The sequence below is a fragment of the Anastrepha ludens genome, chromosome 3, assembly GCF_028408465.1.
Source record: "Anastrepha ludens isolate Willacy chromosome 3, idAnaLude1.1, whole genome shotgun sequence".
In the NCBI taxonomy this organism is placed as follows: Eukaryota; Metazoa; Arthropoda; class Insecta; order Diptera; family Tephritidae; genus Anastrepha; species Anastrepha ludens.
The window spans coordinates 70,099,911-70,125,298 of NC_071499.1; the positions used below are offsets into that span (position 1 = coordinate 70,099,911).

Here is a 25,388-nt window from a genome sequence, read left to right on the forward strand (position 1 = left end):
TACCTGCATTTTATTGCATATAACTTCAAGTGATCGTCTTGAGATTAGTACGCACACATCGTCTGCGTAGGCTTTTATGTGTCCAATTTCCTGCAGATCATTAAGAAGAGAGTCCATCACGAAGCACCAAAGTAGAGGAGAGAGTACACCGCCTTGTGGGCAACCCTTCTTATCTTCAACCCTAACATCGCTTTCTCTATCCATGCTATTCAGTATTTTGGATAGCATAGAGTGGATCCATCTGACAATGATTTCTTCCACTCCATGACTTCTGATAGAAGAGCACATAGAGTCAATGTTTCTCCTATACATTACTGATTACATTTCCTGCATACAAAAATCATAAATAATAAAGTGTAATTTCAGAGTTTTAATTGCTTACATTCGTAGTAAGCTAAAAAAAGGTGCATATAAAAATAAAAATTATGTTTAATGGCATATAGAAAAAATAAATCAGTTTTTGTCTTTACATACACAAATTATGTTTACTTGCATTGCTAGACGAAATTAGAGTTTGTAATATTCTATTACCAATGGACAGGGGGTTGGATAGCTCAGGTACCTCAATAAATAAAATATATCTACCTAAAGCTGGTTACAAAGTTGAAATAATTACTTTTCATAGATACAGTTATGTCTTAAGAGTATCAAGCAGTTTCCACCAAAAAGTTACAACTTTTATAGCGTCCCCAGCACCATCAATCATACGTATCGTTTTTAAAGTCATGCAATTTCGCACATAAATTTCAACTCTCGTATAATCAACCTGAATCAAGTGTGTGCGTGTGCATAACCACTTTGAGATCCTCGTGACTGTAAATACGAGTATACCGCAAACTTCAAGTGTTGACAGTCATCAAAATATTTATGTCCATGTCTTGTTATCATTTAGTAAAGACATTATTCAAAACAGTCTCGGTGTGGCATGAAAGTGTAAACAAAAAAGAAGAATGAAAAGTGAAAGGAGTCGCGTTTAAAAATAAATAAAAGCAAACAACCATTTGTGACCTCGTTAAGAATTGGATGAAAGCACTTCCAGTGTGAAGAAATACAAACAGAAATAATGACTACTGAATAGGAGAAAAATATAATATACTGAAGTTTATCTCAATCTTTGCCAACGTGTTTTTTTTTTTGTTTCTGGCTTCAGCCTTGTTGACTATCATACAATAAATATAATATAAAAATGTCCTTTTAAATTTTCGTTACGATTCTAAACAACATAAATTTAAAGTTAAAAGACGTTCTTGCTACCTATCCATTTTTTACACTTTTTGCAACTGCTACGCAAACGCCACGATTTAAAAGGAACTCACTCAATTTTTTCGCCAAAAATGTTTATAATAAGCAAAAACACAAAAATTGCCAAAAATGTATTCATACATACATATATAGGTATAGCAAAACCTTTTTAATTTATTTCCTAAAATTCAATGAACAATAAATGGTTGAGTAAGTTAAGTGCATTCCCTGGAATCGAGCAAAATATATCCGATCTTTGCAAAGCTTATATTTCTCCCGAGCTACGTTTGGTTGTAGCTTTTATCAAGTGCAGACCACCAAACGCGTGATCCATAAGTAAGAATAGGTCTCACAAGTGGCCCCTGCAGTGTAAGACCAAATTAAGATTTTTGGTTGAAGACCCCTTTTATTGCCCAGTGTTATTTTGCAGGTACACATGCAGCGCTATGTATGCTTTTTTAGCTCCATATTCGATATTGGATATACAACTAAGTTTGGTGTGAAAATTACGCTGATAGAGTCAGTCTGACACGGCTTGGTACCATGGCCTTGGTGGTGGATGGTTAGAGTTCAGTTTTTCTGGGATTTACACTCGGACCACAGCTTGTAGTTCAATTAATGAGTGAATTCAATACATACTGTGGGCCATGTAAAATTTGCTTTTTGAATCGGCTATAAAAAAAACTAATCAATATTTTTTCAAACTTTTTTTTTTATTTTGAAGATTGAACATTGTCATTTATGAATGAAAAATAATATCGTTCAAATGACTGCCACGACTGGCTTTCCAGTAGGCCATTCGATCAACCCAATTTTTAAGCACATTTTCGATTGTTTGGAGTCCAATTTCATGAATGGCAACTTCGATTACGCGTTTTAAAGCATCAATCGCCTCTGGATGGTTCGCATAGCATTTGTCCTTAACGGCTTCCTACAAAAAATAGTCCAACGAGCTTAAGTCACAGCTCCGAGGCGGCCAATTGATATCGGAATTTCGGCTGATTATTCGGTTTTCAAAAACGTTAGCCAAAAGTTCGAATGTAACTTTGGCAATGTGACAATTTGCACCATCCTGTTGAAACCAAATGTGGTCCATGCCATCCTCTTCAATTTTTGGAAACAACTCGTTGAGCATGTCACGGTAACGCTCGGCATTTACTGTAACCGCGGGTCATCGCTCATTTTCGAAAAAAAATGGCCCGATGATGCAGTGACTCGTTGTGGATGCATTTGCTTCTCTACAGTAACGTGTGGATTTTCTGAGTCCCAAATCCGGCAATTTTGTTTATTGACGTAGCCACCGATGAGAAAATGAGCTTCGTCAGAAAAGATGATTTTTCGGTAAAAATGCTCATCTTCGGTCAAACGATTTTCTGCCCATTTTTGCCAATTTTGTTCAAGCGTATAGCGTCCAATTTCGTAAATGTCAAACCTTTAAGTAAATTATGAACACATTTGACATGTCTTTTGTGTTACCATTCTCAAAAAAATAGGTGATTCAAAAAGCAAACGCTATACCGCGCCCACCCTGTACCTATATAATAATTCGCGTTTACACCCTTTATTGGGTAGTTGGCCAAGTTCCTCCTCCTATCTGCATTGTGTGTTTTTATGTTGTTCACCATATAGAGAGAGATCTAAAGTTTTAAACCGACTTCGAGCGGCAGATTATTTTTTATGAGAGCTTTCTCATGGCAGAAATACAGTCTATAATTGGTGTTTCAAACCCGTTTACTTCCAAATGATACTCAAGTACCAGCTCATTCCAATACTTCCTTCACAATTTCACTAATTATATTCCCGATCATCCCAATCATCATCACATCGTCCGTATGCGTTATTGTTCTAGTTCCCTTTTTTTTTGAAGGCTGACAACCAAAAGCCGTAGCAGGAGAGCCACTACGCCTCATTGCGTGGTACCTCTGTTAGCAGATCTCCTGGTGGTACTACTACCAGTTTCAGCGATAAATGTCCCAGTTCTTAACATTGAAATAATCCATTTATTCAGAACTACTTCTCAGCCTAACATTGTTCAAAACTCCTTCCATATCACTCTGGCAGGGTTTCTTCCTTGGTTTTTCTATAGTGCTCACTTCTATAAGTGCCGAATTTCAGCCTGGTACTTTATTGTGAGGTTTCCTGCATTTATTATTATCGATTTAGTAAACCAGCTGGTAAACTGCGTGATAATTTTCAGTAATTGAAGATGATTCTCTGTTAGGCAACAACTTAGACGAACTCGCACGCAGTCTAAGTGTAATATTCATTTTTTACAAAATATGCGCCAGTTACAGTATTCATCAGCTTTGTATCAACATTCACGAACTCCCATTTACAGTACACTTCTAAAAATACTTGTAATTGGCGTAGTTATTAGGAACAAAATGTTTATGTTGAGTGGATGAGGTTGAAATTCTATTGCTCACTGACGTCACTGCGACAAGAACACAAATAATTCCTTGCCATTTTATAATGTTCAAGTACTTGTTAAATAATTCAATTTAATATACTTTCATGTCATAATAAATGCAACAACAAATAGAACAAAAATAAGCGGCAGTGATAACATTCACCTTCGGAGCTTGGCGTAGGTAATGAAAAGAGAGACTACAGCACCAAGGAGCAATTTCTAAAATGTGGTGGTAAAAGCGATAATAAGAAAAAACATTTTATTACAATAACAATATGCAACAATTTCTGACAAGCACTTTGTCCATAGTAAAGACAGCACTCGACGTTTTGGAAAGGGAGATTCGTTGTACAGTACCACCTTAGGGTAACGGCAGTTTACTAGTAGATATGAGCCCGCCTAAGCGTCAATGTCATCTAAATAAATACTTATTTATGTGAGTGCATTAGGTTGACTCGTCTTCTTTTTTGATTTTTAACTGCTTTTATGCCACACCAGAGTAGTAAACTTATCATGACATAAATTAATTCTGTCGTTCGACTTTGCGTGCACAAGGGTGGAAAAATTAATGCACAGATTCTTTATCACAAGGTATGTTAGTATTCAGTACGATCAAAATCGAGCGCTATTCAACTTCATCTACGATATAACGGTTATTTTCCAAAATGTCAAAATAACCATATATTAGTTATTAGTAAGGCAAATCTGGCCAAATTTGTATAAGGACTGATCAGAGTTTATAAAAAGTTCGGCTTAGAGCGAACTTATACTGGGATTTTCAGTCAAACTTTGTATACCATACTATTGGCACAAAAGCATAATGTCTTTAATAATAATTGATGGACCAAATGGCTTTATCGCATTAAATTTTGGCTAAAATAGTTAGGGAGATATTTTTCAATGAACTACTGTTCTGCTGGCTGCTGGATCCCAATGGGTTCGTGTGTGACTATTATTCGGTAAAGCTCGTGTTCGAAAACCGCTGTCGCACAGTGCGGCCGATTCCCGAAAAGCTGGCCAAAACTCAAAAAATTAAGTAATTGATTCAAAATTTCTTACTCGGGGGTTGTCGGGGTCGCTGATTACGAATTTGATCTTAAAATTTTGAAAATCCACCCCCTTCCACCCCTATTGGCCACCCCCTAACGTGAAATAGCGTATATTCTAGAACATAATCAAGATGCATGTTAATTCATATGTTTTCGCGGTCGCTGATTACGAATTTGATCTTAAAATTTTGAAAATCCACCCCCTTCCACCCCTATTGGCCACCCCCTCACGTGAAATAGCGTATATTCTAGAACATAATCAAGATGCATGTTAATTTATGTTCTCAGGGTCGCTGATTACGAATTTGATCTTAAAATTTTGAAAATCCACCCCCTTCCACCCCTATTGGCCACCCCCTCACGTAAAATAGCGTATATTCTAGAACATAATCAAGATTCATTTAAATTTATATGTTTTCGGGGTCGCAAGGTAGCAAGTGGTAGCAGCTGAATCTTGTTTTATTCAGTAACCATTACTTTTTGAGTAACCTTTAATAGGTTTCAAAGCAGCATATGACGGCGTTGTATTACTATACAGTTTGAAAACTCAAATTTTATAAAAAAAATTGCAAAAAATGTATCTACGTATTGCTGCAGCTAAAAATTTTGTGTCGAGGTATTGATATGTACTAAAGATTTGTCGTATTTTACTAACCTTCCGAAGATGATTCCATTTGGTTTTGTTCAATTTACTCCATTACAAAATCTTTCAAATGTGTACAACTTTCACTATTCATCGACAGTAATACGATGCTCAAACGAAGGCCACGTTGCGACTGAAAATACAGAGGATACTTAGGGTACAGGACGTTGCTATGAACGGTTTTCACTACTCAAGGCATTACTGTAGCCAACCCAAAGACAAAAAAACTCTCTCTATAAACTTTTTTTTTCGACTTTTGGCCAGCTTTTTGGGAATCGGTGTGTCGGTATGAAACACAAAATCGTAAAAATTTATTTTATAATAGCTGTAATTTCTTACCAGTCAACGGTAAATATATTTATGCAACGAAAAAAACTTCTGATAACACATTCTCTGCCACTCGGGGGCGGTATAAAACTGTAGGTCCCTTCATTTGTAAAGCAACATAAAAGCGATTATCATAAATTAAAGGTGGACTTCGATCGAACTTCTAAAAAACTTAAAACTTCTTCTTTTTCCCTCAAATGGGAACTCATTCATGAATTGTATCAACGAACCTTTTCGAACCAATAGCTTGTTGCAGACCTGTTCTCTCTATGTTCCAACTCTCGCATTTAAAGCATTTAAAGAAGGTGTGCTCCGCATCATCATACTCAGTATCTCCATATATTCAGTTTGGTTGGCTCACTTTTCCCATTCGCCACAGATGCTTGCGAAAGGATCCATGTCCGGACAAAAACTGTGTGAGGTAATAGTTAACCTCACCAAGCTTTCTTTCTACCCACTTTTTTAGATCGGGTATTAGTCTCGCTGTCCATCTACCATACCGCTCAGAGTTCCATCTTGTCTGCCAAAGTGTGAGCATTTGAACTCTAATATCGGAGATGCGTGGTACTGGGACTCCTGTGTTTTTTGTCGCCCCTCGCCGTTTGCGCTCTTGTTCTAGAATATCTGTAGGGATGGTTCCGCTAATAACTAACACCGCTGCTTCAGATACTGTTCTGTATGACGAAGCCACTCTGAGAGCAAAAGCATAAAGTTCGTATCTGCTGCACTGGTTTAGGCTCAAAGGCATCCTGAGCTCATGACGTGTGGTCAAGGGCATAGCTACAATAAAAGTTGATACATGGATGTGAGAAAAGCATAAAACATCCCACACATATTTGCAAGTGGCTTACAAATATAAAATGTATTAAAAGCGGCTATACTTATTTGGTATCAGCGAATTATTTGCGCTGCCGGATATCTATAGCATCCTTCAAGCTGAAATCCTAGTTGTATGAAATCGCCAGAGATATACCGGAAAATTCACTCGACCAGCAGATATGCCTTCACTTCGACAGTGGAAAACGAGCTTTTAGCTGTACTTTCGCATACATTTAAAAGAAAGGTAGTTGAAACTTGCAAAAAAGCGAATTAAAGCTTTAGGCTATTAGCTATACTCAAAATCATAAGCTTTTATTGAGGTTCGAGACACAAAGAGCGATTACATGTTAAGTGATATAAGTATTTAGAGAACGATCTTCAATTAAACATGGGTTTATTTGTAGGCTTGAGTATAAGAAGATCAAAAAAAATAAATAGCGTTGACATTTATTCAATGTTGAAAATTTTGGTATGGGGTTCTTCAAAGACAAATATCTACTTTTAAATAAAAAACTTATTTAAAATTAAAATTTTATTTAAAAATTAAATTGTTTTTACACATAAAACACACTTTTAAAAAAATTGGTTTTGGAAAAAAGTTATATTTTTTTATTAAAAATTTGGAGACTTTTTTCATTGTCATTATTGGAAAATACCTCTCCTAAGTTTTTAATTACAAAAAAAAGTATCCCAAAAATGTTCAACTAAAAAATAAATTTTTTTACCAAATAATTTCTTTTCAAAGTGTATTTTGTTTTAATAAATAAAAAAAAAATTATAAGAATGCTACAAACAACGAAGATATTTGACTTTAAAATACACCGTACCAAAAACTTCCTTAAAGATGCCCTTCAAAACCTAATTTAGTGGAGTCATATCGGCTGTTCAGATCGAATTGGACAGGAGTGAATTTTAACATCATACCTACATACAAAATATAATGAAGATCTTATGTACGTGTGCGATATATTGCTATAGTTGGGATGTATGTATATAAGTATGGAATCCTACAAATTGCAAAGTTTTCTGGTCGATCTTTTCCTTTTATATATATATATATATATATAAAGCAACATCCCATAAGTAACGATCATCATCAATGGGGATTAGATTTTGGCTGGTCCGTAATTACTGCGTAAATGGTTTTCCCAAATCTGATTGAAAATATATATTCGGATACGAGAACAACAGTTTGGACAGGAAGAAAAGTATCAGATTATTTTGAAACCGGTACAGGGGTGAAACAAGGTTGCCCGTTATCACCTTTGCTCTTCACATTATATCTTAATGATCTACATGACTGTTTGAAAGGTGGTCTACTGAATGTACGCCTTTTTCTATATGCTGATGATATTGTTCTCTTAGTTGATAATCCTAATGTCATGCAATCTATCATTAAAAAACTAGAAATATATTGCGCTGAGTGGAACATGGAAGTAAATTTAATGAAATCTGAGATGATGGTCTTTAGAAAAGGTGGCCAACTAGCCAAGGCAGAAAAATGGTGGTACAAAGGTGAGGAAATAAAAGTGGTAGCAGAATATAAATATCTTGGTGTCATTCTCACATCCAAAATGGCGTTTGCTAAGCATATGCAAGCCAGAAGTAATTCAGCAAAAGCTAGCATTAATAGTACATGGAACAATTTCTTAGCTAAGCCATACATCTGATACAAAGCTAAATGGAAGCTGGTTCAGGCTGTGTGCAAAGCCATACAAACGTACACCGCTCAAATCTGGGATTATACGCTGTTCGAAGAAGTAAATAAACTTCAGCTTTACTTTATTAACAGAATTTTCAAATTACCTCACTTCACCCCGAATTATGCAATAACGCTAGAAACTAACGTAGAAGATAGCTACTCATCTTCGTTAGAACTACATATGAAATATATTTAGAAAACTGTCTCTAAATACAACAGCAGTAGACTCCCGGACAAAATTACACAGTGCATATTACGAAAAAAGTGATCTGACTCAAACTCAATGACTTAGGGAGGAAGTTTGGCCCTAAAGCTTGAAGAAAACCTAACTGCTACGGACTGGCAAGATCGCTGTACCAAGCTTTTATTAAACATTAATCTACAAAATTTAAACACGGCAAAACAAAAAGCACTATCAAGCACCTCACGAATATATAAACACTTAGATCACTCAAAATGAGAATCATACTTTAGAGAAGATATGCGGTTAGCTGACATAACAACAATATTTAAAGCAAGATGTGGTTTGTTAAAACTGAATGCAATAACTTATTGGAAACGCGGTAAAAATTGGCACACTATGCAACTCAAACGAAGAAGAAGACATGTATCACTCTTAGGAAGGTGCCCGGTACTGAAGGAAATCAGACAAAGATACTTAAATGTAGAGATGCTAAACGACGCTGAAGTAATATATATACTAAATGCCCAAAATTGGAGAACACTAACTGGTTTCATATACTCAGCCTGACACTATAGAGATTTTTTTATAGCAGAGTTCAATTATTAATTAATTTAAGAGCTGTGACAGACAACATCGTTATTGTCACAAACATTTTTATTTATTTCTTTATTTACTTTAATACAATATATGAAATGAATTAATGTATGAATGAAATCAATTGTTAGCCATAATTTTTTATAAATTAAATAAAGAATTACCTACTACTACTAATTTTTCCAGCCAAACATTCAGCTATGCTTGCCTTTTTCAAGATTCATACCATACATAATTGCCTCTTAATTTTGTAGCAGTTGAATATTATTTGAAAAACGTTTACCTCCTTCGGCATTGATGTTGCGGCAAAAGGAAACGATAACAGTTTGATCAGTTGTGTCTGTCTTTTTTTTTTAAGTTTATGTTGTATACATACATACATACATAATTGGCGCATACACCCTTTTTGGGTGTTTGGCCGAGCTCTTCCTCCTATTTGTGGTGTGCGTCTTGATGTTGTTCCACAAATGCAGTTGTATAATTTATTAAATTTCAGGGCAACTAAGTACAATTTTGATATTTCTAAAATCCTATTAATATTTTATGGTTATTTCTTAGACGGTCAAAAAAAACCATAAAAATTCAATCTTCTGATTTTATAAAAAAAAATTTAAAAAACTCCATAATTTTTCCAGTTTATAAAAAAAATTTTAAAATTCCATTCCTTTTCCATCCCAATTATACTGTTTTTGTTAGAGATTCTAGAGAGGTTTTTGGTGTGCAGTTTTATAGTTTATTTAATTTCAGTACAACAAAGTATAAGTTTGATGTTGCTAAAAAATCCTACATATTAATATAACAACTCTTTCCTAGACGGACTCCATATTACATCTTTTTACATTGAAAAAAAAATGCGTAACAACGACAGAGGAAAAAATTATCAAAAAACAAGCATAACTTCAAACCACCTCATTCAACTAAAATTTAATGGGCTTTAAAATTGTTTATCCATTATTTTCTTTAACTCCGTATAAAGGTTTAAATTTTAATGAAAACTTGTAAAAATTAAATGTTAAATGTACACTTTATACAATACTTTGAATTCAATCGCTAGTAAACTGTTGAACTATAAACATCGCTCTGCTTCTCATTCATGCGCGGTATTTCATTCACCACTCTCGAATCATTATCTTCATTCATGTGCGTCGGTGGCATCAAATGTTTCTATTTTAATGCACTTAATCCAGCGCCACGAAGCCAAGAAAAAGTTTTAAGCGAAAAAGTACCAGTATTTAACTTGTACACAAAATCTTCCATCTTTATGGCTCATAGTCCCACAAAATGACTGTAACATCTGCAGGCTTGTTTACATTAATTTCGCAATTCCACTAACACTCTAATATTTGCATCAATTCGTATTTTACATACAATATCACCCAAAATACGTTAAAGCCCATTTTATTTCAATTTGTCTGTTTGCGGTAATTTAATTCGCTATTTTCTAAGCGATAAAAATAAATGACGCAATTCAAAATGTCACGGCAAAGAAAAAGAACTAAATATTTGCCAACGGCCACACTGCAAGAAGGAACACTAAAGAAGTATAAGAAATGTTGATAATGAATAGCAGACATCTGTGGTTAAAATACAGCAGCTGCTCATACCAATACGAATAGCACAAATGCTGGACAGGGCCGACTGGCTGCAAAAGAACAACTTAAATTTTAGTGAACAGAAATGCTTTTTTTCTCACTTCTCTTTGCTATTTGCTTTTACAGTATTTTTTGGCGCTTATTCATTATCCATTGGCCTTTGTTTTTCCTATGTTTACAGGATTTCGTTCAAGGACTTTCGATATTGTCGCGCGGCTCTGTGGAGGAGAAACTCCGTTGGACATTCTCGTTGTACGACATCAACGGCGATGGCTTCATAACGAGGGAGGAAATGACTGATATTGTGACTGCCATTTACGAACTGATGGGACGCCTACCGGACGAGTGTCCCGAAGAGGAGAAAGTCAAATGCAAAGTCGACCACATATTCCAGGTGAGTGTGTAGGGCAGCAGTATTTGTTGAAAATGCTGTAGACAAGGCTGCCTGAGTTAACAAAGCATAAAACATAAACGAAATAAATAAAAAAGTCAAAGCATAAAGTTTTAGCAGCGAAAACAGAAAGTGAAATGAATTGTGGAAGTGGTGACCAATGCGACTTGCCGACCAACGAAGCGACGAATTGGCATGCCCAATCTCTTTGCCGTTTCGAGTAAAATCGTGTCTGAGCTGACACTGAGAGCTTTTCATTTTATTTTATGCATTCTCGTTTCACGCTAATTGGCTGGCATTTCTTGTTTGCATACATATTTATTATTTGCGAGCAACAGCGGTAAATTGTGTCATAAATTATTTTCTATGGTAGGTGGGATTTAGATTTGATGACTTCGGGGCTTAGTGAATTATGAATGGTAATCTCGCTGCTAATATTAAAAAGAAATCGCTTTTTAATATTCCGCTAGTGTCTAGCGGGAAAATATTTGAAATATAATAAATAAACATGCCGCGCAAAGTGGTATGCAGCGAGATTTGAAAATGGAATGGCATTTGTTCACACAAAGCTTAGTTTATAGCACAAATATTTAATGAGCTATTAAATGATATTTTCCAGTACAAAGCAGATATCTGAAGGGCTGAGACACATTGGAAAAAGTAACTATTCATTTTGTTGGCCCACTAAACTACTTTGTTGAACCATGAAAGTTTTTCGCTATACATTTACCACTCACAAATTTTGATAAGGCAATCGAGGGCCAGCTTTGTTGGGTTTCGCGACCGGATTTAATCCTTTTAGGATGTTCAAAAAAAAATCACTCGTACGATGCTCGTGAGTGAAATTTCACGTATTAAAAATTTGCAAAGTTAACACAAAAATTTTTAGTTTTATGAAAAAACAAACTTTATATTTATTTATATTAGTTAAACGAAATTAAGTTAATTTGGAAAGGAGCCACAGCTGATCTTCGGGAGCTCCTCTCAAAAAAGATACTTTGCGGTGACCACTATATCTCTGAACTGGATACTCTGAAATTAAAAAAACCAAACAGATTTCGTTAAAGTAATGTTAAATCTAGTTATTAATTGAAGGAATAAGCAAAATAAATTTTTTTGAAAAAGTGGCGGTTTGTCAAAAAAAAAATATCGATTTTTGACAAAAATTTTGGCCTTAAATTTTTTATAGAAAAAAAAAAAAAACAAATAAAAGCGTAGTACACATAACAGAAGTGAAACTTTCAAGGCAGACAAAGAAAGAGGGAGATACCCGAGAGAGAATAAGAGAGAGAGGGAGAGAGAGAGAAAGAACATATATCTAAATAAATTCACAACATTTGCAGAGACAAAATTTACAAAAAACGGAGAAGCGTCGACCGGTGTAGGTAAACGCCGGACACAAACCGTGACAACAACGTGCACTACCCCGAGCGTTTTTCACCCGCACAAACGCAGCGATTCCAGGATCGTAGCAATGACACAAATTACCGCAAGGCAATAGTAATAAATCCGATGCCGGAATGGATAGCACTTTATAGTACGCACAAGCACTAGCCAAAGAACGGAAATAAGCGCCAAAACTTTTTTTAGCAACCACAAGGAAAAACTCAGGGGAAATAGCCCAAAGTGTATCTAAGATATTTATAAGGTATAGCTCTCTCTCTCCTTTTCCTCTACGTTATATCTTTTTTCTCTCTCGCGGACCGAAAGCACTCTGAAATGCCTGGTCCAAATTTGGGTGTAACTTCGAAAATATTCACTGGAACGATATTACATTTTTCTGTGTGCATTCTTAAATATATGTACATTAAGAAAGTAAAATAAAAAAATCGAATTGTATAAACCACCAAGTCTGTATAAACCTGCACAGTCCAAGCAATGTTGGCCTTACTGCCACAAAGTAACCATGTGTTTATACCGTACTGAGCGGGCTCTGATGGTACAAGATGGCTCAGAATTCATCCTACTGGAAGATGGTACAATTTTTACAAATAGCATCGTACGTCAATTATATTTGGCACTCATGAATTGTTAAGCTTCAATATACAAACAGGCGAGTAAGGTACTCCGCAAGAGCGTGGAATAAGTGTATAGATTCTTTGCCAAAAATCGGTCGGTGGTTTTGAGCGCAGCGAGAATAGTGACATCGATTTCCTAATCGTGTCGTGCCAACTGGGCAAACAATTCGATGCTTAGCTGCTCGACTCGAACAGACTGGAACCATACGAGACTTGTAGAGCGTGAACGCCACCGATTTGATCATTCGGTCGAGAATACCGCAACTGTAGCTGAGAACGAAGTAACATCACCTAAGCGGCGGGCCACGCAAGTGGGCATTACCAGACCGACCCTACAGCGAATTTTAGTCAAATACTTTCACACGTTACCCACTTACAGTCGGTCGCATGTAAATTACTATCAATCCATCTTCAATCTCAATGACAAATACAGGGTGGCTGATGAAAGCCGCTACCAAAAAAAAATTGAATAACTTTTTTTCTTTTTAAGTTATCTGTTCCATTTTTGTTTTAATTTGCAGATTGATCTTTAAAATTTATTAAAATGGATAACTGGGACACGCAAACAAGAATTTGGATAGTCCGCCGCTATCACGCAATGGAGTCCGTAGTTTTGGTACAGAGAGAGTACAGACGGATGTTTGGCGGCGATCCCCCGAGCAGATGGACCATAATGAGACTGGTGAATAATTTTGCTAAGCAAGGAACAGTCGCAAGAAGGCCTTATCATCGAAACCCACCAGTTCGAACGGAGGAAACGATCGCTGCTGTAGCTGCAGCTATACAAAGCAATCCAAGGGCTTCAACAAGAAGCTTATCTGCTCAACTTGGTGTCAGCCGACAGTCTTTGCAAACAATAATGCACAAAGATTTAGACTTATTTCCCTACAAAATTCAAATGGTTAACAAACTGAATGCAGCAGACTTGCCGATTCGCTTGGAATTTCGCCAGAAGATCCTGCAAATGGTGGAAGAAGACCAAAACATGTTAAACTGCCTTTTCATGTCTGATGAGGCCCATTTCGATTTAAACGGCAATATCAACAAACAAAATTGTCGAATATGGAGTACTTCTAACCCACAGATCTCCGCGAGACGGAATTGCATCCTCTTCGCGTGACAGTGTGGTGTGCGGTTTCTTCACGCTGTATTGTCGGGCCTTATTTTTTTGAAGAAAATGGTCACACCGTTACGGTTACTGGAGACCGTTATTTGAAAATGCTGAAAGAATTTTTCTATCCAGAACTACGCCGAAAGAGAATTCCTTTCAACTCTGTGTGGTTTCAACAAGATGGGGCAACGTCTCACATAGCCCAGACTGTTATGACAGAGTTGCGACAAAAATTTCCCAATAAACTGATTTCAAGAAACTCCGAATTTCGTTGGCCCCTCAGGTCGCCTGACCTTACTGCACCTGACTTTTTCTTGTGGGGTTTATGTAAACAAGAAGTTTATAAAACAAAGCCAACAAATTTGGATGAACTAAAACAATCCATTCGGGCAACAATTGCGGCTATTCCTGTCGCAACTCTCAAAGCAGCAATGAACAACTTTTTACTAAGATGCCGCACTTGTGTCAACGACCATGGGGGGCATTTAAATTCAATTATTTTTAAAACTAGTTAAGCTACATTTAATAAAATTTAATGATCTTCAACTTGAAAAAAAATAAATGAATTCCATACACTAAAAAAAAAGTTATTTGAGTTTCTTAATGTAGCAAAATTCATCAGCCACCCTGTAGAACAATTTTGTGTCGAAAATCGTGATAACCAACGAGGCGCCACTCAAAGCCACTATTTGGCGCGGCGTTCACGCAGTAAGAGTGATTGCATACGCAGCTCGAATCACAATGGATATTATGAATGAAGTGCTTCCTGGTCTCGTAATCTCCAGTAAGATCCCAGACTCCCAGACTACTTTCCTTGTGGTACTTGGAGCCGTGGGCTTAAACCAAGATGGCTCAGACAATCGCAAATCTTCAGGAGAATTTTCAATGGGAATGCGAGGAGTTATCACCGGAAATCTTGCAAAAAGTCATGGAAAATGTGAGAAAACGGGCACAAATATGTCTCAACACTGGCGGCAGCCACTACACGGATAAGTTTATCTACTTAACACAAAAAATTGTAAAAATCCATTATCACTTTAAATAATATTTTTTTGTGTTTTGTGTTCAGTAAAAAATTACTTATAAACAAATTTCGGTGCTTAATATTTTGCCTACATATTGCTTGAATTGGCACCTGCCACGAAAGGTCGATAGCTGTTCGTCGGCGGCCACATTTTTATATAGCACACATTCATAATTTTTGTTTCAAAGCTCATTTGTATAATGAATTTCTAATTGGCATTAACTTGTTAGTGAAGGGTGATTTTTTAAGAGATATAGAAAAGTTTTTCAAAAAAACACAAGCAAAATTCAGAAAAATTCAAGAATTTTGTATTTAAATCGATAGTACAGTCCATATAATTTAATGTTTGAAGATTATTTCATGCAAATGATGACCGCGACTGCGCTTCAAATGGTCCATCCGCTTAGTCCAATTTTGGCAAACTCTTTCCAATGTTTCGACCGGTATCTCATATATACATGATTTAATGTTGTCTTCCAATAATTGAAGCAGGCTTGTCTGAATAGACATGAGCTTTAACATAGTCACACAAAAAATATTCTAAAGGCGTTATATCGCACCATCCGGGTGGCCAATTGACAGGTACTGAACGCGAAATAAAATGTTCACCGAACTCGCCTCTCAACAAGTCCATTGTTACGCGTGCTGTGTGGCATGTGGCATCGTCTTGTTAAAACCACATATCATGCAAATCAAGCTCTTGCATTTTGGGCAAATAAAAGTTGGATATCATTTCACGGTAGTGCTCACCATTCACAGTTACGTTACAATTCGCAGGATCTTTGAAGAAGTACGGTCCAATGATACCTCCAGCCCATAAACCGCACCAAACTGTGACCTTTTCTGGATACATTGCTAGCTCTTGCAATTCTTCTGGCTGATCTTCACTCCAAAATCGACAATTCTGCTGCTTTACGTACCCATTGATCCAAAAATGATATAAGCATCAAATTTGATAAAACAGGTTAATAATTTCCCCGAATCTTTCAGCATGGTGGAGCAAAACATGTGTCTCCCTGTAACTACATTCTAAAGATTTTCAATAGAATCATCATTGGGTTTCTACACTCTACTCAAAATCAAAACGCAAACATGAGCGTGAATCGAAATATCGTCGATATTCTTTCAATCAGCTCCAAATACCTGCAAAGCTTCAGAACTTTTTTTCAGTTACAATTTTTATCACTTATTGAGTAAATCATGCCTCATATGCATCTTTTAACAACGACATACATATCTACAGCATACCGAGTTACACCAATATTTCCAAAATATTTGCTGGTCTCATTCTACCATTTTGTTCAGTTGCTTAAATACTTCATACAATGCTTTTATCTTTTGACTAGTGGCATACATCCTTTTTGAATAGATTTAATGTAGTATTTTTCGCAGCCATTTTATTTTCGGTGGAACTTTCACAGTTTTATTCAGAAAAAAGTTCAGGTACCCATAAAATCTTCCTAAGTTTTTTATATGAAATCGAGTAAGCATCGTCAGACGAGTCAACGTAAGAATCCAATAATAGATGTTGCACTGAGTGCCAGTGAGGCAACACAGCAAATGTAATACCTAGCGAGAAACAGGTGCCATAACAGCTCCAGTTCCAAATGAGTGAAATCAGCCGATTCCACCCCCTCTTAAAAATTGGATATATAGTATTTAAGTCATATTGTGATAAATTTTGGGTAAAAATCTTGCACTGAACAGCTCGGTGTGAGCCCTAATTTGATCCATAATTTTTCTCTATGCAACCCGGTCCATATCCGTGGTCGCTCCTATGCTTCTTAGATCATCCTTTTTCGCGGTCGGCCTCTTCGCTTTTCACCATACATGCGTGCATCCAAAACTTTTCGAGGTATTCTTTCATCTGGCATTCTGCAAACATGTCCAATCCATCGGATGCACTGCGATTTAACAAACCGCACGTCGTTTTTGCCTTGTACGAATTCTTCTAGCTCGTTATTATATCTGATGCGGTAGAGACAATTTTCTTCTCTAATTAGTGTTTTATATATATTGATTTTCATTCGTCCACTCAAAAGCTTGCTTTTTAATAGTTTAACGTGGGCAAAGTATGCGCTGTGGATCCTGGATAGCAATCGTTGTGCCATCCGCTCCATTGAGAGCAAGTCCTAGATATTTAATTTGATCCACGCTTTCAAATTGATGATCATCAATTGTAAGATCTGGCGCTTTTCTCAACATGTTTAGCCTTGCGAGGTATTTCGTTCTGTTTTCATTGATCTTTAATCCAAAGAAGGTTGCTTTTATTTGGAGTGCCTGTAATACTTCTTTTAGAACATTCATATTCAACATTCATATTTCTCGCGAGGATGCCAGGTCATCAGCAAAGCCATATGTCTGGGGCTGAACGGTTATGAATTCGATAATTGCTTTGCTGAAGTCAGCAAAGTTCCCTATTGAAAGTCCCTATAAAATTTGATATTGTTCTTTTATAATTTTTTTAACGTCGAGCTTAGCCAAATAATAATAATTGAGACGATCTGAAGAAGCTTCTCATAAACAGTCGGATTGCCGTAAAAAAATATTAACTGTATAAACTCTATTTTGAATTCTTCCCTCTTATAAAGTGCTGAGACTTTGTTTCTGAATTCTTTTGCGCTCCAGCTACATATAAATATGCGCTAAATTTGATTTGCATACATACAAAAGTATTTATAAAAATAAAAAAATTATAAATATCTTTCGCCCTTCCTCTTTTTTCTTTGCAGAAAATGGACAAAAATGGCGATGGCGTTGTGACGTTGGACGAGTTTCTGGAGACGTGTCGAAGTGACGAAGCTATATCACGGTCAATGTCCGTCTTCGACTCAGCGTTCTGACCATATCCGCTGGAGAAACGAGACGAGAGCGCCGGCGGTCACCGGCAACGCAGACAACCGTCAGGAGGTAGAAGTAAGGTAGGCACTGGCGGCGGAACTAATCATAGTCGTACACGTAGTAGTCGCAATAGGCGCAAACAATCATCATTATCATCACAGCAACGTCAGCAGCAGCAGCAGCAGCAGAAACAACTGGAGCAGCAACAACTAACACAACAACAACAAACGTCATTGGATGCGCAAGCTGAGCGCGACAAATGTAAAAACCCCGATAAACGTAAGTCGAATAAGAAAACCCTACAAATACAACTACCAGATAAAGCACAGCCACAGCCACAGACAAAACCACAACTGAAGCAACAACAAATCGATGCACTTGTAAGTCAAAATTTAGCAAAAAATAGCCAAAAAATTGAGCGGCGTACCGTTGCACACAGTGCCGAAGCCTCCAAATGGCACACTTCTAGCAGCGACGCCTCCACTGCCTCCTGTGACAGCGACAACGAAGAAGCAGTTAGCGAAAAACTCTCTTCTATGTGTCATCACTGCCTGCGGCCACAATTCGAACTACAGCTGCGATATCTGCGTCCATATCAGCGACGACAATGGAGCCGACTACTACAGCAACAGCGCAGCAAGCGGCACAACAGTAAATCGCGCAAAGAAGTGAGCTGGAGTGGTGGCGGAGTAGATGACAACGAAGGCGGTAGAAGAGATGGAGGTGGAGGTGGCGGTGGTGTCGGTGGCAGCGGCGCAGTTGCTGTTGGAGTTGGTGGCTACGGAGCAGGCGAGTACATTTCACCAACGAATACCTGCACAAGCGGTGTGCATTGGTCACGACGCGATGTCAGTGCGGCGGTGCGTTATCGCTGTCCGCAAGTGGGCCCCAAGTCCGCACCCTATCACTTCCATCATCCTCAACAACTACACAATGCATATCAGCTGCAGTTGCTGCTGCAGCAATGTGACTATGTGCCGCCAACGTTCTATCAACAAAAGCAACAGCAACAGTTATTTTGTAAGAGGCAAGCAACATTACACAATAATAATTTGGATTTCAACACAACCACAACCACTGCAGCCAACATGGCAACCATCACTTTTGAATGTGAATCGCAATCGCAATCACAAAGGCAACAACAATTGCTGGATCAACAGCAAAGAAATCAAAATATACAAATAAATCAAAATTTACACGCAATGACCACAGCAACAACAACCATCAAAACTGCCACATCGAGCGGGTGTAGCGAAAATGGCTACACGAGTAACACCAGCTTAGGCGGGACGACGGTGGCGACAGCAAGAGCGCCGGGCGCTCTTGCCGCCCACCCCGGCCGCTCTACTAGAGGCACAGTCAGCGACAGTGAGTTGCAGTTGCAGCAGCACCACCCGACTACGTCGGAATCACCGTCGCTGGTGAAGGTACGCGCCTGGTATACAGTGGCTAAACAGGGTGTTTCTTGCTAATAATAATTTTACTTCTCAATCTTCCGGCTTCATCTCAACTGTGCTCTATATTTACCTAGAAATTCTTGTTAGACATTACTTTTTTCACTAAACAGGAATTCTGGTATTTGGTTTTGTTTGAATTTATTTTGAGAAATCTGCTAACAAATCATGCGAAATGGGGTAAAATTCGGTAGTCATAGAAATGAGATAATAATAATCGTACTTAAAGAGTACTCTTGTAGGACACAGCAAAACTTTAGGAAAATTTACAAGTGTAAGGTGAATGAAAAACTAGGGTCTGTCAGACTCACGCACGGTAGAAGTGAAACTTCTAAGTTGGTTGTTCCACGCATGGGAGCCCCGGTTTAGATCTCTCCCCCCTCTCTCGTATTAAATTCAGGTTTTCATATTTTTTTTCTATATCACTCCACATAAATGTGTACTATTTATTTTTGTCCTTATTAGCTTCAAATTTGACACTTGGGTGCAGTGTTGCACTTGACGCTGACATTTCTTTGCACTTCCAATGGTATTTTTTGCCTACTTTTGGCGCGTTAATCAATTTGCTTTGATCACCGAAACGGTTGAAATGTCATTTTACAACCTTCTACTTCAACTATCGTCACTCGTTTGGCAAACGCACTCATTGTATCGCTTCGTCTCCTCCATACCTACCATCTATTTACTTCACAGCAGTTTCTTATTGCTTTCCCGCTTACACATATTCAATCGGCGCTTTATCTGATACTTACACACAGCACTCATTTGCACGGGCTATGGCTATCTATAATACCCGTTGTCGGTTGTCGATTGTCGGTTGCCTGCATGTCGCCAGTCTACTTCAATGCTTACTTGTGTGCTATATACATTTCAGTTCATATTATCGTTCAGCGCTTGTGATGCGAGAGAGCGACAGAGAGAGCGAATAGGCGAGAGTGGGAAGGAGCAGCTGCTCCTTGGCCCCGCCCATTTGACAGATTTCGGTAACGCTCCGAACTTACCGTTTCACTCGCCTATTTTCAATCTGCCTTGGGGCCCCCGACGCGCCTAAAGAAGTTTCACTTCAAAAATCGACCTTTTGTTAAAATCTGATCTAGCAGATGTCTTAAATTTGATTTTATGCTTGGAATAAGTCAAGCAGCCCATGCCTCAGAAGCTTTCCTCGCTCATTCGTCTGCTTCCGCATTTTCTAAAACATCGCTATTGTGTTCAGGGAACCTATATAGATTGATGTTTTGCTGACGAAAAAATTGAGTGGATCTTCAACAGCTTGCGCCTAGTCATTGCCAGCTTAAGAATCTGAATCGCAGCTTGACTGCCTAGCTTTAAAGGCGCTAGGTACGCCAGTTCCACTGCATAAATCTCAGCCTAAAAGCACGACAATAATCTGGAAGTTTGTAAGTTTCTCACAGCGAGAATTGTATAGAAGAAGACATCAGATCCGATTTCTGTAAAAAATCTAACTACTCGTATAAAATGTTTATCTGGGTTGGTTTTGTGCCGGATATACTGTGGGCAAAAAGTAAGGTGAATTTGGTTGTAAAATGAAAAATCTTTATTTATTCTTATAAATCAATTTCATCCCCTTCAAAATAATCCCCTCTCAATGAAACACACTTTTGCCAACGATTTTTCCAATCCCCGAAACATGCCAAATAGTCCATTTCCGGTATAGCCATCAGCACCTTCTTCGATTCAGCTTTTATCTCCTCAATCGACTCGAAACGCCTTCCCCGGAGTGGTCTCTTGAGTTTTGGGAATAGCCAGAAGTCACACGGAGCCAAATCAGGTGAATACGGTGGTTGCGAAACGATATGCGTGGAATTTTTGGCGAAATGGTCACGAAGAACGAGGGCAGTGTGAGACGGTGCTTTATCGTGATGCAAAAACCAAGATTGGTTGGCCCATAATTCTGGTATTTTTAGACGAATTGCTTCACGTAAACGACGCATAACGCTCAAATAATATTCCTTATTAACAGATTGGCCAGGTGGAAGGAATTCATAGTGCACCACACCACGAAAATCGAAAAAAACTGTCATCATGACCTTTATTTTTGAACAACTTTGACGTGGTCTTTTCGGTCTGGCCTCGCCTTTAGCACGATATTCGCTTGATTGGTCGGTTGTTTCAGGGTCGTAAGCATAAATCCAAGTCTCATCCCCCGTAATGATGCATTTGAGCTTGTCCTGATAGTCTGAAAGCATTGTTTCACACACATCAACGCGACTACTTTTTTCCAAGAAATTGAGAGTTTTCGGTACCAAACGAGATTTGACTTTTCGTATGCCCAAATGGTCTTTCAAAATGGTTTTCACAGATCCTTCTGATATTCCGATCATATCAGTAAGGTCTTTAACAGTCAACCGACGATTTTTGAATACTAACTCCTTCACTTTATTGACGTGTTGGTCATCTGTTGACGTCGATGGTCGTCCGGAGCGCTCCAAGTCATCAACACGTTCTCGACTCTCTTTGAAGGCTTTGTACCACTTATAAACATTTTTCTGTGACATGGTCGAATCACCAAATGCCTTCTACAACATGCTAAACGTTTCCGCAGCCGAAATTTCATTCCGCAAACAAAATTTGATGGCAATTCTCTGCTCAATCAAATCAGACATTGTAAAAATCGAAAAATGCACTCTTGGTCGTTTGGTAAACACAAGCATAAATATATTACTTATAATGACATTCACGTGAAAGTTGGCCCAGATGTTATTAACAGTGCTGCCAACTCATGAAAAAAATAACTAGAGCGAAATTGTAATCCCCGCGAAGCTTGACAAATTAATTCACCTTACTTTTTGCCCTCATACATATTTTTTTTTTTAATTTTTCCGATGAATATTCTATGTTTGACCTTCAACTGACCTTCAATTTTACCCTGCAAGGACAAATGAATAACGAATTCGGACTCAGCAACCAAAAAATGCATATATCAATTTTCAATATTCGGTCAATATTCTAAGTTTCGCCGGAAATTCGCGTAAACAAACAAAACGCTCTTACCGTATCCTCGTTTTAAGCCCATTTCCCCCTCTACAATGGTATCACATGCGAGAATCTGATATCTCGTGCAAATGTGCTCTCTCGTGAGCAACCTTTTAACCTAAAGCAATTGCAATAAGTTTTAGTTACTTTCTAGGTAAGCGTCGATAGTGCAATGTTGAGAAGTTAGTTCCCCTTTTGTACAGTACTCTTGAACCTGCGCTACTTTTGAAGAAAATCCCACCTCGTGAGATTAAATGAAGAAGGAGATTTTCTCGTTCATCTAACTTTTTCTCTCCTAACACTTTTTTATTAATTTATACTCCTGCTTATTTCTGCTGTTGCTGTTAAAACACGAGCTGTAAAATTTACGACGCGATTCAATTTGAATATTTCAACGTTAGATTTATTTATCAAAAATATCATTAAATATCAATGGCCACCATTTCGCATTGGTTTTACAGAGTCTTTCAATTATTATTTCTTCTACTCTATTCTGAGCAACACTTGTAAAGTATTTTAAATACACAGAAAGTCTTTAAGATCGCCGCAACAGTTCTAAATTTAAAAACAGCGAATGATATGAGATACTAATACAAATGTAATTTAAGCAGAATAGTTGTTATAAATAAAAAATATATACTTAAATAAAAAAAATATACTTAATGATCAATGAAAGATTTAAAATTTTAGGAATTGTGGATATATTTATGTAAAAGCCAACGAAAAGGGTATTCAAATTAGAAAGCTAAGACCAAGTTATGCATTTTACTTCAATTTAAGTCGAATCAAAAGTGTTTTATCAAAGCTGACACATATTCTTATAATATCATTTTTAACAGGTTTTATTGGTAATGAACCGATTATCGAATTGTTCCCACCCAGCATGCACAAAAATGGTAAAGCTCCAAGATATGTACAGTGGAGAGCGAGTCATGTGAAATGAGAGTAGCAAGAGTGCGTATTTGTTGTCATATTATACGGTTCAATAGCATTTTTGGGGACGGTATGATTCCTACTCAGATGAAAGACCTAGACTCATATAGTAAAACCTCCAAATTTTACATTAGTAGGTGTAATTTTTTTGTCCATAGAATTTTAAGTTTGCCATTTTTTGCCTGAGGGTTTTTAGAGTAAATGAAAAAAGGTTAAAGTTCGTACCGGAGTTTGATGACATATTGTAAAATTCCACCGGGAATAATTTTGTAGAACAATCAAACTCACTAGCCCTCTCACGAATGAGTCGTTCAGGCCCGTTTTTTCGAAAGCCTAAAGAGAATAGGATTTGGGAGTTTGCTAGAGGTTTGTTGATGTTCTAAAGAATTATTTGAAGAAAAATTTAACTAGGGGTATTCTCAGACAAAATCTTTATGTAAAAGATATATAAGCTAAAAAACATAAATAAAAGCCTCAGAAAGTAAAAAACAAGTACAGTTTGTGTCAGAAAAAAGGAACCGCGATTTTTCCTGAAGTGTAAAAGATATACATTTAAAATCTTTAGTGTAGTCTCCATTGTTGTCGAGTATAGCTTGGCATGCTTTGAAGCAGCTTTTCTTCGTCGACAAACAGGACTAGAGTTTTCAAACTTGACCCACGAGTTGCTTTAAATTGTGGACTAGCTTTCCGGCAAGATGCGTTTTGGCGTCTGTGGACTGGGAAGGCCAGTCCATTACTGTGACGCCATTTTCTTGTTTTTTAATGTGTTTTTCTGAGAGCAGTGGTTTTGATGATGTGGGACGGTATGATATGTTCGCCTTTTTCAGTCGTCGTTCGATAGTGTTGAAACTCACATCTATTCCCTTTGTAGCAAGAATTGTGCGTGCTTGGCGTAGTCACAAAGAAGGGTCCTGCTTAAAAAGTTGGACGATCACTTTATCATGCGTTTTTGTCGTCACTCGCTTCAAGCCGCGCGCGGAAAAGTCAGCAACATTTTTGTACACTTTATATCGCTGATTCCACATCACAACAAACTTTTTTCGATTTTTTAATTAGTTTTACAGCCGCGGCGTAAGATAATTTCGGCCTTTTCGAATGCGTGCATAAAAATACCGCCTCGAAACGCTTCGCATACTTCTCACTCATTTTTGTTTGGTTACGTTTACTTGAAAGTCCGACCGACACTAACCTGAGTTATCACTGACATTGTAGCTCTTAAGTGAGACTATTACGCAGCAAAAAATGGAGCGAAATATATCTTGAAGTTACAAGAAAAGAAACGGTTCTTTTCTTCTGACGCAGACTGTATGTTCCTCTGAAATATATACGAACAATAGTTTTTTATTAAAGTTATTGTAAAATAATAATTTGTATATATTATATGAAGACAGTTTCAAATAGTAATTTTTCATGGGCCTACATACTTTTTCTTTTAAATAATTTGTTTCTAAATAACTTGTGCATACCTCCTAACCCTACCACTCTCTCCCCTAACCATAACTTGATGGCAGCATCAAGACAAAAATCCGGCTAATAATAATGTTGAAGACCATTGCCAAGGTGACACCTTTTACAGGCAGGGTTCAGCCAAAGGATTTTAGCCACCAGATTTTAGCATGAGTGCTTGATGTGTAAAGATAAAAAATTTTACTAAGAAGTAAACGTTGATCATTTAACAAATTCTTTGTTCAACTTGAATTTCCATCGTTAAATTCGAAGAACACACTCGAGCTTGACTTGTTTACAGTAGCACAGAAAACAAACTATGTGACATATCACGCTGAAATTTGCCATGTGAACTTATAACAGTCCTACCAAAAAACAAAAAATTTATTTTTGCCATATGTCATCCGCGGACCGTTTTATTGATAACGTCTCGTTCATATTTGAGCAGAAGGTATGTACAATCTAGTTCCATCAGTCGTTGTTCTTACGGCAACGAAGTGATATTTTGTTGATTTTATTCGTATATCACTAATAACCCCGGCTAGGTCAGACTATCCGCTGATTCTGTCAGATTCGCTGAGAACCGGATAACGGTATGTTATTGGACTCATCTT

The 25,388-nt window shown here is 37.4% G+C and overlaps 1 protein-coding gene across 1 annotated transcript in view; it reads left to right on the top strand.

Annotated features, from left to right (window-relative positions):
* Nucleotides 1-24,681, top strand: part of LOC128858187 (uncharacterized) — a 135,290-nt gene extending 110,609 nt beyond the window's left edge. The window contains 2 exon segments of the mRNA XM_054094239.1: nt 10,744-10,956; nt 17,839-24,681. Of these exon segments, the coding sequence (XP_053950214.1) occupies nt 10,744-10,956; nt 17,839-19,419 (1,794 nt within the window). The 3' untranslated portion in view covers nt 19,420-24,681.
* Nucleotides 24,682-25,388: the final 707 nt, after the last annotated feature.